The sequence below is a fragment of the Stegastes partitus genome, unplaced genomic scaffold (assembly GCF_000690725.1).
Source record: "Stegastes partitus isolate 25-593 unplaced genomic scaffold, Stegastes_partitus-1.0.2 Scaffold1674, whole genome shotgun sequence".
In the NCBI taxonomy this organism is placed as follows: Eukaryota; Metazoa; Chordata; class Actinopteri; family Pomacentridae; genus Stegastes; species Stegastes partitus.
This window is the reverse complement of record NW_007579405.1, coordinates 34558-51459: the sequence shown is the minus strand read 5'-3', so window position 1 is coordinate 51459 and position 16902 is coordinate 34558. Positions and strand designations below refer to the sequence as shown.

At 41.4% G+C, this 16902-nt stretch overlaps 1 protein-coding gene across 1 annotated transcript; it reads left to right on the top strand.

Annotated features, from left to right (window-relative positions):
* The first annotated feature begins 22 nt into the window (after window positions 1-22).
* gpr137c (G protein-coupled receptor 137c) lies at window positions 23-15443 on the top strand. The gene is made up of 8 exons (XM_008301457.1): window positions 23-710; window positions 8057-8106; window positions 8472-8579; window positions 8686-8824; window positions 10999-11148; window positions 12066-12191; window positions 12272-12396; window positions 12531-15443. Exons 1-8 carry the CDS (start codon window positions 336-338, stop codon window positions 12817-12819), a joined length of 1362 nt encoding a protein of 453 aa, XP_008299679.1. The 5' UTR covers window positions 23-335; the 3' UTR covers window positions 12820-15443.
* Window positions 15444-16902: the final 1459 nt, after the last annotated feature.

Here is a 16902-nt window from a genome sequence, read left to right as displayed (position 1 = left end):
TTCTTCCCCCCTCAAGTTGTTTTTTGCAGAGAGCAGCTTTGCAGAGAATCACAGGGGGACCTCTCTCTTGTTTTCTGTCTGTCTTTCTTGTTATTTCTAGCCTAGCGCTTCTTAAAACTAGATCCAGTTTTTTTCAGCAGCCCTCTACCGAATTTGAAACCCAGCGCACTCTCAGAATGCCACTTCTTTTCAGAATAAACTGCTTTTCTCGCAATTTTTCACTCGAATACCAGCGTCTTTTTTGTCATCCACGGTGAATTTAGCTCAGGTCTGACCCACTTTCAGCGTGTTTGCCTTCACAGCATCCCATGTGTTAGAGCGAGCCGCCAGTGGAGATGTTTTCGGCAGGCGAGGAGGTTAATTCCCGTTTGTTTACCTCAGTGAAGGAGTCCTCCGGAGCTGCAATCTCCCCAACACTGGAGCTCAGTCTCACTACCATCTACACCGTCCTCTACTCCTTCCTGTTTGTTTTCGTCTACCTGCAGCTCTGGCTCATTTTGCACTACGGACACAAGCGCTTCAGCTACCAGAGCGTGTTTCTGTTTTTGTGTTTGCTGTGGGCAGCGCTGCGGACGACCCTCTTCTCTTTCTACTTTAAAAATGTGGTGCAGGCCAACCAGCTGCAGCCTCTGGCCTACTGGCTGCTCTACTGCTGCCCTGTCTGCCTGCAGTTCTTCACTCTCTGCCTGCTCAACCTCTACTTCACACAGGTAAGACTCACTGCATGTGTGTGAGACAAGGGAGTGTGCAGTGTTGGTGTGTGTGTGTGTGACCTGATTTCATAAAACAGCTGACAGTGCAATTTCCTGCTCATTCTTCACATCTGACTTCACCTTTAAAGGCTTAATTTAACTCCCATACATTCAAAGTGACGCTGTAATTCTGTGGTGTTGTGTTCTTTGGAGGATTCCTATTAACTCGGGCCCTCAGTTCCTATTAGCAACATCACCCAAAAGCCCTGGAGGCTAAATTACTCAAAGGGTTCTCTCCATAATAGCACTTTAACAACAACTACTTCTGAATTGGCTGTAGACAAACATCATTTATCCAAACTACAGCTCCCATGAGGCTCTGACTGTGCTTCTGCAGCCTTGAATTGAAGACGTCATCCTGGGCTTTGGGAGACTGTGATGGACATTTTTCACTATCTGCATACATTCAATACACAAAACACGTAACTGATCAACTGAGAGCATTTTGGCGTAGCAGGATAGCTGATGAGGAAAATAATACAACAGTGTTTGTGATGTGGGTGAGGCCGCCCTGTTAAAGCAGTCTGGCTGTGTGGAAGTAACGTTTAGGCCTAAAGGAATATTCCAGAGTTGTGATTCTGGGCATCAGCTTCATCTTCAGGGAGGTCTCTGCACCCAGCTAAGAAATAATCCACATAAAACTTGTCGTTCTCACAGTTCACTTTGTGCACAAAGCAAAAAAAGATCCAATGTGTGTTTGAATGAGCGTTACAGGTGCTGGTCGGTGGATCCTGTCACCTTTGGTCACGCTGTCTGTCTCCACCTGTTTTTAGTCGTTATGCTAAGCTAAGCTACCCAGCTGCTGACTGTCACTTCATATTTAAAGAATGGACATGCAAAAATGGTAACTTGTCCATATGATGGAGACACGTCACGAGCTGAATAAGTAGTCAGTGCAGTGGCTGAGGATCTCAACCAAACACAGATTCAGACTTCCTGGGTTTCATATGTAACAAACCTCAAGAACCAATCCTGTCAACTTCCAGGGTGGAGCTTTTCTCTGTCATTACTCAGTCCAGCATTACAACTTCTCATTGTGTAGTCCAGAGCAGCAGTGTTTCAGTCATAGGTGAGCTGGTGTGCTCGAGCTGCAGCCAGTGGGGAGTGGAGGGCGTGCAGGGACTATCGGTGCATTCTGGAGGAAGCAACGGTGCAGAGTTACATGTAAGCCATTTTAATGCAGGGACAGGTTATTTTATATGAAAAAACAGCAAATGTGCAACTCTAATACACAAACATGAGTTATCAGGAAGTAAGTCAACAGCTGAGATAAGCTTCAGAGGTGCTGGTTGGTGGACTGTTACCTTTAGATAGAAGCAGGCTACCTGTTTCCACCTGTTTTCAGTCATTATGCTAAGATAAGCTAACCAGCTGCTCACTGTATCTTCATATTTAATGTCAGAATTATCCAAGTATCAAAGTGTAGCAGTTAAGCTAGCATTGTGTCACGGCCAATGAGTGACTATTTGTCGCCTGTACGGCTTCTGTACAGGCAGCAATGCTGAAGTCTTAATGAGCAAGTCTTGTCACTAGGCAGCCATCTTGGTTACACCCCAGGCGGGTATTTTGGGATAGTTTAACTGTAATTTCACTGGTCAGCACTACATTAAATCTACTTATCTCACTGCCCCAACATAGGTTTAAAAAGCATTTTTCCCAGGGTTCAGTGCTACCCACTTTGTGCCCCGTTGTGATTGGCTGGATGTTTCTCAGTTCAGGTGTAAAAAAGCAAATGATTGGCTTTTTGGTTGGAGGGCCAGGACACACTGTGCAACCGCCATCTTGGAATTGTAGCACAGATTTCTACCCAGGATTCTTTAAGCGGTGACTCTTTCCTTTATAACATCTCCGGTAATGCACTGCAAAACGTATCTGTAGCCAACATTTGGTCACTGTGGTCACCATCAACTTACAAGTTCCATATTACTGTCGGCTCACTTGCCTGAAGTAGTACTTTTTTGGTTGCTTTTTGGTTTAAAAGCTCTGCAGAAACACTCAGCTGATGTCCTGGTGGGAGAGAGGAAGCCTTCCTTCCCAGCCTCTATTGATATTTCCTATTCAGTAAGCGGACTGGACTCGAGCAAATGTCCCTGCATGTTGTCACAAACCATGTGTGAAAGGAAGATAGAAGGACACAGTTGGTCAGTCACAGTTGCTTAACACCTGCCCACTCCAAACGCCAAAGACCTGTTTGTTTCTCTGTCGGGAGCACCTACACACTTTGGCACTTTCAGCTACCACCACAACCCAATCAGTGCTCCAAAGAGAAGCCGAGTATAGTTTGATTCACATATGGGGTGAGTAGAAAAGGAAGCTCGTCCAAATGGCTGAGTGTAGATTTTGAAATTTAACCAGCGATGTCATATGACTGCTGACGAGACCATTTAACAAACTACACTCCCTTGGAATTAAAATACACGGTTTGTGTTACTTGGCATTAAAACGGTAGCAGCAGCCATTTTTACTTTTCTCAGTCATGGTGTTCTTCTATATCTGCTACACCTGCCCTCATAGCTTTAAACATGTGCGACTATTTCCATGAAATCTCACGTGACTGGTCAGCTCAGGGAACCGACTTTTCCTGTTTGTGGTTTCAAGTCTGTCCAGTTCAGACCTGAGTGATGGATCAGATTTATAATTTCTTCCAGTCAGACTGAAGGCTCTCTCTCTCTCAGTCCTCAGTAGCACAAGAGTGTGTTGACTTCTTGTATTTTAACACTAAAGCTGCTTTAACAAATATACTTTTATATTAGCAGTGGCTCAGTTGGCCACATGTATGTGAACAGGGCTGCTCATGGTGATGAACCCACAGAGATTTATGGAGCATTTTAGCAGCTTTAGCTAATTGTTTTCAGGCCTTGAGCTTAATTTTTTTTGTATTCATCAGTCCAGCAGTTAATTTTGTCCAGTGTTCATTTAAGAGCCTACTATCGCTCTACATATATCAAAACTGTTGTTCCTGTAAATGGATGTTACCCACCTCGTATTATATCTTAAAGCCGCAAACATTTGAAAATGCAGCCTTCCTCCCCTACAAATCTTTAAGTCTAGAAACAATTTAAACAGGTGACTTCAATAAAAATCCTGAACACTAGCTATCACGACCAAAACCCTTTTTGCATCAGGCTGTTTCTATTTGGGGGTCGATGGGGCTGATTTGCTTGGTGAGCCAGCTTCAAGTGGACATATGAGGAACTGCAGATTTTGGCTCGTGCACGTTGGCTTCTGAATTTGCTGCTTGACAAAAAATTTTTTTTTTTTTTTTTTTTTTGTGAAGCAGTGACTTGTTTCATACTTTTACTCTGAACCAAATGAAGCAATCTGAAATGGGAATAAATCTTTGGTTTCCTCGCTGCCAGCTCAAAGAGATAAATCTGAGATGGAGGGTCACAGCTAAATGCTGTTGTGTTTGAATGGGACACTATCCAGAAAGGCTGGACACCAACGTCTGCAGCTATGTTTACGAGACACACTGAGACTGCACTGCATTTTAATTAGTTCAGAATGTTTTTACATCATAGTTTATGACCTGGTTGGCATATACTGAAAGTACAGCCAGTATCATAACCTATAGTCTGTCTGGAGACGTTAAAACAGCCGGACTTTGCTCTTATTTCCATTCCACGTGTTCAGCCGATGTCACACTCAGTTCCTACATTAGCACTTGACTGCTGAACAGCACAGTTTAACTCGCTGAAAGTAATGAGCTGAAAGCGGGTGAGCATCACACCACTGCTGTCTGACACACATGTTTCGAAATAGTTGTTTTCTGATGAGTCAGACGTGAGCGCTGACCTGTGATTTACTTCCCCAAACTGCATTTTACCAACCGCTCGCTGTAGAAAAGCATAATGGCCACGATGAGTTACACTTGCTGAGATGAAGCCCATCAGCAAACCAAACAAATCCCATTATCTACCGAAGGAGAAGCATGTTGGTGTGACGTCGCCGCAGAGGGGAACATATAGAGCCCATAACGTATACAGTCCAGCAGTGCTGTGTTGGCTGGTTGCTTCATTTCTAGGTTACACATTCCCTCCTTCTGGCCTACATTCTCACACAAAGACCCGAGTGTGTGCAGCGTGTATGTGTGTGTTTAAACTGAATGTAGACAACGCTGAGCTCCCTTTGTGGCCACTACTTCTATGATATCATTTCAAAGAGGGCGTATTGTGATCATTAATCATTAAAAAGTGTGCGACAGATAAGAGACAGTGAACGTCTGCCTGCTTGTCTGGATGCGTCTGTGCCTCTTTGGGCTTCCTAATAACTGAATAAACTACATTTTGGTGAACATCTTTCAAATGTGAGTCACTCCAGGAGGCAAGTGAACTGGATCAGTGGAGGCCAGTGTGCCTTTTGCGCACTGAAGCTGGACTTGTGTGCAGTTTAATGTTTGTTAAGGTCAACACTGATAACACATTGGCAACAAGGCAGCTGGCGGTTAATAGATAGCTGGCAATTTACTGAGTCTTGACAGTTTACAAGATCATTTACATGCCACATGATGGAGTTAAGTAATTTCTCTTTTGCTTCTGTGACGCTGTTGGACAAAACAAGCAATTTGGAAATGTCACTTTAGGCCCCAGGAAATGACAACAAGCATTTTTCACCATTTTACAATCTGAAGCATGTCCTCCCTTCTTGAGGCTCAGTGTCACAGATGTTTCTGTTCTGAGACGCATCAACCAGCTGGTGGTGACAAACTGCTTTAAAGCCCAACTTAAATTAGTGTGTTTATTCATTTTGCTGCTACACGTAGACCTGCTCTTTATATTATACCTACAACAGTCTTCATTAGGGAAAAAAAAGATGGTATGAAAAGGAGAGAAAAGAGGAATTTAAATTTCTTGTTCTTCCAAAGACACCTCATGCCGTTGCATAAATCTGCCTGTGGTTCTTTGTTTGTTCATTTGCATAAAACTGAATTTAAAATTCAACTATTTGCATAAAGCAATGTTTTTGGCACAGTCAGTGCAACTCTGCCTGCAGAGCGCATTAGCTTCTGGCTAATATCTCCTCTTTATTGACACTTTGATGGGGAAATAAGACAATACATAACGTCAGATGACAGAGATTTGCAGAGATGTTGCAGTGTACAGTACAGTGTCCCTTTAATGGCTCTGGTTGTGTCAGAGTGCAGCTTTATTGTCCCACAGGAGCAATTTGGCTCAAAGACAGCAGTCAGTGAGTCATAAAATACAAAAACATCAGTGGTGGAAGAAGTATTCAGATCCTTTACTGAGTAAACAGCAAAGTAAAAATACTACATGACCAGTAAAGGTACATGTGTATGAACCACTAAATGTAGTAAAAGTCCTGGTTCGCTCCTTCTGACTCAGATATCATTATGTGTGCTGTCATTAGAGTATTACAAGTAAAGCAGCATGTTACTGTTGGAACTACTTTCTATCTAGTGTTACACACAGAGACGACAGATCAGTGGGAGACGACAAACGCTCTGATCCACAAATCTGTCCTCAGTTGTTCTATAATCTTAGACTTTCCTGAGACATTGAATCATTGGAACATTTATTGACATGAAGCCATGTGAGACGTTTACAGGGGGAAAAAAAATCCCTGTTTGGTGTTAACAACTTACAGACATCTAAAATGTGACACTGCTTTTTGGAAGGAGCCTACAAGGTTTGAAACTCTGGTTTAATCTGGTTATATCATATATTGTGTTAAATCCTACCCTTTAAGTAACTAAAGCTGTCAGATCAGCATAGTGGAGCATAAAGTAATATATTGCCCTTTGAAATGCAGTGGATTAGATGGATAAAGTGGCATAAAATGGACATATTCGGGTGAAGTACAAGAACTTATTCCCTTTTCCCACCATGGAAAAGCCTTCACAGATTAATTCAAACAACAACAATATAACGTGTTTACACAATGAGGTCCATTACGTCCACAACTGGTCAGACGAGGTGACTTTTTATTTCAAGAGCCAGTGCTTTATAGAATAAAAGAGCTCATGTATACCTGTTAGTGCCTCCTCTGGGGAGGTAAAACCTCCTTCCGAACAGAATCAAATTAAACTCACTGTGTGTAGAGGCTCCTGGAAGTCCTCCAAGTTTCTCTGTGACTTTGACTTAATACATGAGGCCATTTCAGGCCACGCTGCAGAGCTGTGAGCCAGCAGCAGAACTGAGAGGTGGCCCAGGGTGACCACGGCCTCCTCAGACTGAAGCCTGGGCACCACACACAGCTGATAGGGAAGCCTGTCAGAGAGCGACACACACAGACATGGAACTGGAGTTATAGTCTGACCCTGATGGAGCATACACTGGAATACCAATGGTTAAAAAAGCATAACTTGGAGCAACTGTTCCAGATTTCAACTGAGAAATGCATAAAAAGCCTGATATTATTACTGCTACGTGACAGTCATGGCTGCAGAAGGAAACGATAACCGTATGCGATCAGAAGAATTGACTATTTGGCCTGCACAGATTTACCACACAGAAAAAATTCACACGAGTTTAGTCCCACTCTGCTGTGAGTAACGATCCCAGTCTGGCCTGAGTGTAAAAACTGTCTGGTTCTGTCGCTGCTGTGTTGATTTTGCACCACTTCTGATGTCGAGTGTTTTAATTTGGCAGATTTGCACAAACAGACATTTTTATCTGCTTATTTTTATCTACGAGTGATTTCAAACACACTTCCATAACAACGTACTCCGTGATGATTTGTGTGAAATCCTTTATGTTCTGCGTTCTTCTGTCCTTGCCATTTTTGAAAGCGTAAAATTACTCAATGCAATTTTATGAATTTGTATTAATGTGCACATTTAATGAGATATTCCAAGAAATGACACATATTTATCCGACTAGGACACCAGATGTCATCCTTTATTTCTACTAGTATCATTCCAATTTGTGATATTGAGTTCTCGATAGGCTCAGGAATCAGCCGATATGTACCGTCCACACTGTAATGCATCCCAGTGTTCACTACTATCGCTCCAGTAACTCAGCCAGTACACTCAGTAGTACTAAGCAGTGTGTCGAACATACAAGGTTTTATGCAATGTGGTTTATTTCTTGCTCTTGGTTCTCAAATTTTTCTTATATAATTTGTATAAACGCTACAGACTGAGCCTGTGTTTGCTTCAGTGGCCTGCAGGAATCTCCCCAAACTGTTAGGTTCACACTCTGCTCCTAAAAGACACCCACCAACCCTTCCTCTCCCTCTGCCTCTTCATATTTGTGCCTTCTTAAATGCATAAAATACAATTTTTAAAAATGTGCATATTAGTTGTCTGACTTTAACATCATGTTTGTGTTGTCTTCCTCTAGGTGATGTTTAAAGCTAAAGCCAAGTATTCACCAGAGCTCACCAAATACAAGTAAGTCCGCACTAATCTGCTGTAATCCTCGTTGGTTTTTAGAAACTGTCTGTATCTGCATCCAGTAACGTGCAGTTTTCATTTTGTCCTTGATGGTTTAAGACAGAAACACAGAATATGGTTGTGTGAGTTTAATGAATAATCACCATCCTTCCTCCTCAACCACACTCTCTTTGTCTTTTATGCTTCTTATCCTTCCTCTACACACACACACACACACACACACACACACACACACACACACAGATGGTTTGCAGCTTCAACACCATGAATTTTAATTAGTTGTTGTTTATGAATAAAGTCTGATTTTTGGCCGTCCTCTCACCGTCTTGTGTGTATTCGCCTCCCTCTTTTTCCCTCTCCAGGGTTCCTCTGCGTTTGTTCTTCCTGTGTCTCAGTATATTTTTCCTGGTGGTGAATTTAACATGTGCATTGTTAGTGCAAGGAGCTCTGGAGCGCTCAGAGCCACCAAGGTAAACAAAGATAAAAATACCAATAATAAAACGGTTTGTCCTCCCTTAGTAATTGCATGCATCCTCCACAGAACAGTATTTTAATTGTGTGTATCCGTCTGTGCAGCGATGGGGGGATCAGACATGCAGTCCTGGCCCGGGTCCTGATCAACGACACTCTGTTTGTCCTCTGTGCCATCTCTCTGGCCGTGTGCATCTTCAAGATCGCCAAGATGTCATCTGCCAACGTTTACCTCGAGTCCAAGGTAGAAATTAAAGCATGACGACTTGAATTAAGACTTATGTTCTTGTACAGAGGCTTTTGGTGAAAAAACAAGAAGTTAATATACTTTAAAAGCCCCTTTCAGACATGTGATATTTAACTTTGCTGCTTCATCAGTCTGTTAAAGCAGTCATATTAATTCATACAGAAATAGGTCACAGGGCACACACGGTGTTTGAACAGCAGCCTATATGAAGGTTACATAAGCTGCTAATAAACAAAGGATTAAACCATAGACCCTATGAAGGAAACTAATCACAGGAAACAGTGCATGTGTAAATCAGGTTCAAATATTGGTACCAACACTGGTGTAAAGGTCACAACAATGTCTTATACAATCCCATAATACAAACCAGGAACCTACTCAGAGGTATTAAGAAGGTAATTTGAGTACAGCACTAATCTGCACATTTCCATTTTTCACTCTTACATATTAGTCAGTTCTTGCTAATTAAACCTTTAACCAACCAACATTTACAGTCCGCCATCTTGTTTTAGTCATAAAGGTGAAGTACTGCCCAAAAGTCACGTTCAAACAAAGGCAGCCATCTTGCGCTAATGCTAACATTCACTGCTACAGTTTAGTTAGAAGAGAAACAGACGTGGTATCAACCACGCAGTTAGTAATTCACAGTTTTACCTTTCTGTTTTCTACTCTAAATACTCTTAGTAGCTGCTAGCTAGCTTATATCCGCTACGTTTTCTTCCGTATTTTGGTTTAGCTCTTAGCTAGCTAGCTAGCTGTATCGTTAGCATCAACTTATGTATAAAGTTAGCACAAAAAAACGAAAACTTAACTCACCAAATAAACCACAAAGGTTCCTTCAGAATGTCTGAATTCACTCCTCATTTCGTGGTTTGAAACAAAAGACGATAAATCACGATTAAGAACAAGAACAGACCTTCTGTGTTCCTGTGTACAGCTCCTGAGCGCAGCGCTGCAGGTTCCTACATGACCATATTTGGAGCAGCTGTCAGTCATGATGACCCGCAGCAGATACATGGGAATAGAGTAAAAAAGAAGGTTTTAACAATAAATAATAATAAATAACAAAATAAAAAATAACAACAAAATAAAAATAATAGTAATTAAATAGCACAATAACATTTGTTCCATAAAAGTCCTATAAATTACATGAAACTACATAAAACCTACACAGCAGCTATCCTAAAACAATGGGTTTTAAGGTTTTGTTTGAAGCCAACGATTGAATCAGATGAACTTAAAGGTGAAGGCCCGTGACACAGAATGCAGCGGCTCTGAATTCTTATTTCTAACATTTAAGAAACCAGAGTTGGAGGATCATAGAGATCTAGAAGAGTCATAGCTCAGCAACACTCACAGAATCCAGAGACTTAAAAAGACAAATTTTAGATTAAGGCTAACCAGTAAATATTAAATGAACAGGGAGTCTCTGAAGAGTCTTAAAAACTGGAGTAATGTTCTCTGGATGCATGGTTTTGGTGAGAAGATGTGCTGCTGCATTTAGATCATCTGACGGCTGTTTAAAGATTTCTGTGGAAGGCCAGAAAACAGATGATTACAACAGTCAGTTATGTTAGAAATAAAAGCTAAAATCTTTCAGTGTGTTCCTGAGACAGTGAAGGCTGCATGCAGACAATGTTTCTGAAATACTAAAATGCTGACTAAAACTACTGAGAGTGTTTCATATAGGGAGTAGGTAATACATGAATAAGATGGTGATTTTTAGAATAATCGTAGAATTCCAGTGAGAAACAGCAGCTAAAGCAGTGATGGTGCAGACGTAGACTAAACCAGGTTACATTAGCATGAAGCAAATAACATAAATAAACTGCAAATAATTGATTATTAGAAACATAAGCATGATCATCCTCTGGTTTACCATCAAAACAAGATGTTTGTACCACTATTAAACACAACTCCACTTGCTGTAACGTGATGGTAAACAAAGCAACGCAAAAGATCACATTTATTGTCCAACTATAATGTGAATGCGTAAAAGATGCTTATGTCCCCCAAAACCCAATTTGTGGCCTATAATCTGTCAGTTTGGTCGTGCAGAGGTCTGAGTCGTGCTGGTGGATCCCATCTGTGTCCCATATCTGACATTAAATTACAGGCCTGCAGCCAGCTGATGCATGAGCTTGTAATAAGCACAATAACTCTCCCTCCAGGGTACATCAGTGTGCCAAGCGACCGCCATAGGAGCCGTGGTGATTCTCCTCTACACGTCCAGAGCCTGTTATAACCTGGTGGTGGTGGCCCTGTCACCGCAGGACAGACCCAGTCCCTTTAATTACGGCTGGTACAGCGTCTCTGATCAGGTACTGCACCAGATGTGTTCACTTAGAGACGGGGAAGAAGGCTTTTATGTAGACAGAGACCCACAGGGTGTCCAGACAATCCATCTTAGGAGATTTGGGAAAGCCAGTGGGGTAAAGGGCTTTGTTTGGCTATAAATAACCGTGTGTGTGTGTGTGTGTGTGTGTGTGTGTGTGTGTGTGTGTGTGTGTCCTGACCTACATCAGGGCTCAGGCCTTGAGATGGGCCCATTTTGAAGGGTTTCATTGTGTGTGTATTTTTTTGTTGGACAGCATAGATACCAGTGGTTATTTGATATGAGCATAATCTGACATTTCAAATTATTCTTTTAATCTGTTCATGGACCAACTGGCAGTCCAACATCTAAGCATCTCTTCTCTGTGCCTGTAGGAGCATTCTTATCAAAACTAATAACTCGGTTTCTGGATTATTTCATGTTTTTGGTGCTGTCGCCTCAGAGATTAGTTTAATTTGATCATTACTGGTTAGAATATAGAACTAGTATGTCGGAAAGCATCAAATACTCAAATACATCAAAAACTTCTAATGTAGTCGCTGCATGATGCTAATATATTAAGACTGATGCCAGCACTCACGTCTAATTTTGTAGCTAACAGGTTAGCTTAGCATAAAACTGGTAGCATAGCGATGTTATAAAGTCAATTTTTAGATTTCAGTTTGTGTACAGATGAAATAAACAAAATGCATGTGTACATTTAGAGTCTTTGAGAGGTTAGCAGTTTCTGCATGCTAAGCTACGCTAACTGCTACCTGCTCTAGCCACATATTCAGCCCATAGATATGAGAGGAGTGTGAATCTTCTCCTTTAACTGTCAGCCAGCAGGAAAACAACCTTTTTCCCATACTGTCGAGCTATTTTATCAAACAGAGTGTGATTTTGTGTGTGTGCATATCAAAGGCCGACGTGCAGGAGATCAGCGGCGAGGCCTACATCGTGTTCGGGATCATCCTGTTCTTCTGGGAGCTGCTGCCTACCAGCTTAGTGGTGGTTTTCTTCAGAGTCCAAAGACCCAACCAAAACCTGGTAAACGACTTGAAAAGTTAAACTGAATGATCTAAAGCTGTGGAATCATGATAAAGCTCAAATATCTTTGTGTGTGTCAGGCTCCAGGAGGGATGATCAACAGCCACAGCTTCAGCTCCAGGGCTTATTTCTTTGACAATCCCAGACGGTACGATAGTGACGATGACCTGTCCAGAAGCATCAACAGTAGGAGTGATCGAGCCAGGTGGGCGCACACGCAGTGACTAATATTCAGTTTAAGTGCGCGATAAGTGGTGTCAGTTGAGATTGTGTTTTATGAATTGGACTGAAAAATCAATTGTCATAAATGACTTTCGATTCTCCTTCGTCCTCTCCCAGTCTCCTGTCCACCACCCCCCAGCTGGGTACGTCTACCTGGTACGGCTCCATCCAACGTAACAGCACTTTGGCGGCAGGCGTGGCGTCGGCCCAGCAGCCGCCATCTTCCACGGCCCCCCTGCTCTTCGCCTACGGAAACATCCAGAGTCACCATCATCACCATCACAACTACTACTCCACCCCGCAGAACAACAACTACCACCACCACCACCACCACAGTAACTACTACTCCACGCCGCAGAATTATTACTGTGGATCGCAGACGTACTTCTGCACCCCACAGAATTAAGCAGGGTCCATTCTAAAGACTGAAAAAACAAACCAACAACACTTACTTACTAATGATTCTGTGTTTTTGTCACCATTTTTGCAACTTCACCACGAGATTTCTGAAAGTGTTGGATGAAGGTGTGCATAAAGATTGGCTCCCCAGGTCACTCTGGAGAAACGTGGTGGTTTAAGCGACCGGAGAGCCGGCGGGCCATGAAAACCTGCATTCTGAGGACTTGAGAACATTGAATGCGGCTAAAAACTGAAAAGCTTTCTGGTCACATTTCAGACTGAAACCAGTGAACAGATAATCATCGTTCTCGTCATCCTTTTCCCCCCTTTACTTGTAAATTTGACTCAAGTCTATGGAGGGGACAGTTCTGCACACAAAGGGGGGATATGTAGCCAGGTTCTCAAGCTAACATGGCTAATGCTAAAGCTACAATGGCCTGTCAGTCCACATTTAAGGACATAAAGATAAAATCAGCACTTGTTCAGCTGTTGTTGGGTTGCATTATTGTTTTTAATGGGAACTTACGGTAAATATACAATCATTTAAATTAGCATGAAAAGGCTAATCTAAGCTGGAAAAGCGCGTAGGATGCTAAGTTTCAATCTCTATAAAAAGGATTTTCTGGCTGAAAACTCGATGATATGCATCTACAAAGGGCATTTCATGGTGTTTCTTACTCTTTGGTTGGTGTATTACAGAAATGAGCTGTCTCTAATTTGAGTGCTCACGTACAGCTAATGCTAACACTTAGCTTAAGCTCATTACTTGAATGAAGAAAATCTGAACCCAGAAAAATCTAAACACACAAAGCCAAAAACTATTGCCAAACTTGGTAATATTGTGTTGTTGGAGACAAGTTATTCCATTTATGAAACTGTGATTGTTAATTAAAGGTGCCACACAAACAGAACGTTGCATAAGCCCCATTAGCAGGATGCTAACTCGATGCTACTTTACACATATGGCTTCTTGTATAGTTTGACATGTAAAATAAGCTTACGATTCTCATAGCTGACTGTAATCAAAATACTGGTACATTTATTTAAGTGTTAGATCATTGATGTAAAATGCTTACAGCCCACGTGAAATTCAAATGTAGCTGCTATAGGGGCGTCATTGTCAATCTCAATATCAAAAGCCTGGTCAGTAAGTCAAGAGGAACAGTTACCAGAATAAGCCACGCTGCTGTCGGATGAAAGCATCTCACAGCAGCCAAATCCAGGCTTCTTTAGCCACAATTATACAATGGGAACCATGTGAAAATGTAAAACTGGAGCGCTTGAATGTTGAGGGTTAAAACATATCATAGCTTTATGTCTGTGCATCATCTGGACCACATCTAATAGATTACAGCATCAATGTGTGACCTACATTCAACATTGGAGTTAAACTGAGCACTTGGACTGTTCGCTCCAGGGTCTTTGAAGGGTCTTTGAAAAATGTTTGTGACCAAAAAACCATTAAATCCGATTCTTTGTGAGCTGTGAGGCAACAATTTGCACTTAAAAGAGGTTCACCTTCAGAGAAAAAAGGCTGTGGAGCCTGAATGTAGGGTTTTTTTCTTGTCCTATCTTGTATTTTTTCTTCTGTAATCGTCTGTATTCTTAAAATTTACTATTTGTCCTTTGAGAAAGGAAAATATCAATGTGCCATCACATGTTGTCATATCTAATAGTTTCATTCCTTAAGGAAAATATTTTTGCACAAGAATGACGTATGTTTTTAATTGTTTGTGTGTCTCCCAGCTAATCGATTTCTAATCCATGTGTGTTCGGTGACATCTTGAGTCGGCGTGTGTGTGATCTTAGACTTTTGTTTTTGATGTTTAGTGGGTTTTTATACATGCATTTTCATTTTACACTGATTTTTACTGTCTCATTGATTTCCCTCTGTCCCTCTGGTTTTTCATAATCTCACACATTTTTTTTGAATCTCATGACAGACTGCCGCCTGTAAGCAATACTTCACTTTTTGTTGTTGTTGTTGTTGTTGTTTATGACCCAGTTCTCAGACCAAAATCAGTGCATCTGTGCTAACTAACTAAAAACAAAAAAAAAAAAATAGGAAAAAAACAAAAAACAAAAAAAACGATGTCCATGTGTATTTGAACACTGTGGTACTTCAGCTGTCATGAAACTCAACCTGTAAATGACCATGTAGACTTCATACAGGAAAACAAACAAACAAAAGGCAACGTTGCAGCCTGGACGTAAAAAACAAATCAGCTTCTGGTGAAATCATTTAATCTGCCGCTCATGCTTTAAGATCACAGTGTAACTGGACACTTTGAGGTGCGGTGGAGGAAGCGAAGCTCTTGTTCTTGGGTCCAGCTGCTCACCTGCGGTGCAGAATGCATGTTTCTGCACCAGACTACAAGAGCTCAGTGTCTTCTGTTTTTCTTTCTTTGTTTTTTTTTGCAGGATGGTATTATTTGTTAAATGTTACTTGCTCTATCTGCTCCAAAAAGGCAGAGGTAAATGTTTAACGAATTGTTTTACGTTCTGACTCGTTTTATCCGTGGCCATACTGAATGTAACCTATTGTGCAACAGATCACTAATGATGTATGCAAGACAAGCACTACCATGTTTAAATAAAGGCCTACTGCACTGTTTTTAAGACGAAAGCAAACCAGAACATCCTTTTCTACCTTTTCTGTCCCACTCAGACTGCTGTACGGCATCACAGCCGTCAGTAAACTAAAGAAATCACAATGTTCTCACCGTCTGTGCTGTTGTGGGTCCGACCGGTTCGGACTTTTCCCACCGGGGCTGATCATGTGGCTGAATTTACCAGCTAACAAGGTTACGAGGATCAGCTCGTCAACACAGCAGCTGGCCAGCTCGCTGACATACTGGTGTTTCAGAGAGCTGTCAGAGGTAAAAAAAATAATACAACAGTAGAAAAATAAACACTCACGCATGAAAAAATACGACTTAAATAAAACTATGGTGCTTTTAGCAGCAAAGTGTTGCAGTAAAAGTCCTGCTAGGTCCCTCTGGCTGATATATTCTGATATGCTGCACTTTTATATCCAGTTTCATGGACAGGAACGACCAATAAATCTAATTGCTGATCAAATAAAACTAATCTTTTTGCCGGTTCTTCTCTAATCTTTGCTTTTTTACTGAGATATTGCATCATTGGGACATTAAAAGGGAAGAATCACCATTTGGTGGAACTCCACGTCTGCAATGAGGCACATTACGTAATGAAAAAAAACCCTAAAATGTTGGAAATCACTGTTTAATCTGTAACTGTGTTGTATTCTAAAAGCTTCAAACATTTTCCATCATGTAAAACAATCACAATAATAATCTTAAGGTAACTAAAGCTGAGGGATAAATGTAGTAGAAAGAACAGGAGTGGATCAGAATCAGAACATCCAGGAGCAGCAGAGTGAGAATAACCGACGGTCTCATGATGGGAGCAAAAACAGCAACCCTGGATTATTTGACTGCAGCATAAACTGTACAACTTTCTGTCAGGATAAGAAATAAAACAAAAGTCAGCTCAGAATATCAGTGCCCCCTCTGTTCCCACGCAGCGTTCTCCAAATGACACTGACAATTATTTATCATTTATTTTGGCAAAAAAACATATTTACACATTCTCGATCAGTTTGTACAGCATGACAGAAAATAAAAATGACAATGTCTGGACCTCATAATTACAGATTATCAGCTGTCTGAAATACTTGTCCAATGCGTCTCCTCCGTGTTTAACTGATAACGACGTGCAAACTCATCGACGCTCCACAATGTGGACTCTAAGTCCCTGATCATCCCTGCATTAGATTGAAAGTTACATGTGCAAACAAAGCAGCGTTCGCCTCCTAATCTCATGTTTGGTTTCCTAAAACCACACGAGATGAAGGTTTTAGCCGCGGCTGATCCATCGCCTCACTGAAGGAAGATCATGTAATCTGTAAATGTGAAGAGAAGGTTCAAAAACACTCGAGTGTTTCCAAAGTTCCCAAATAATCACAATGAAAGAACAGAACTAGATTGTTTTACATGGAAGCAGAGTAAAAGTTCAGCTAACTGACTACATCTAAAAGGATTCTTGTTATCCAAGTCGTCCGTTTTGT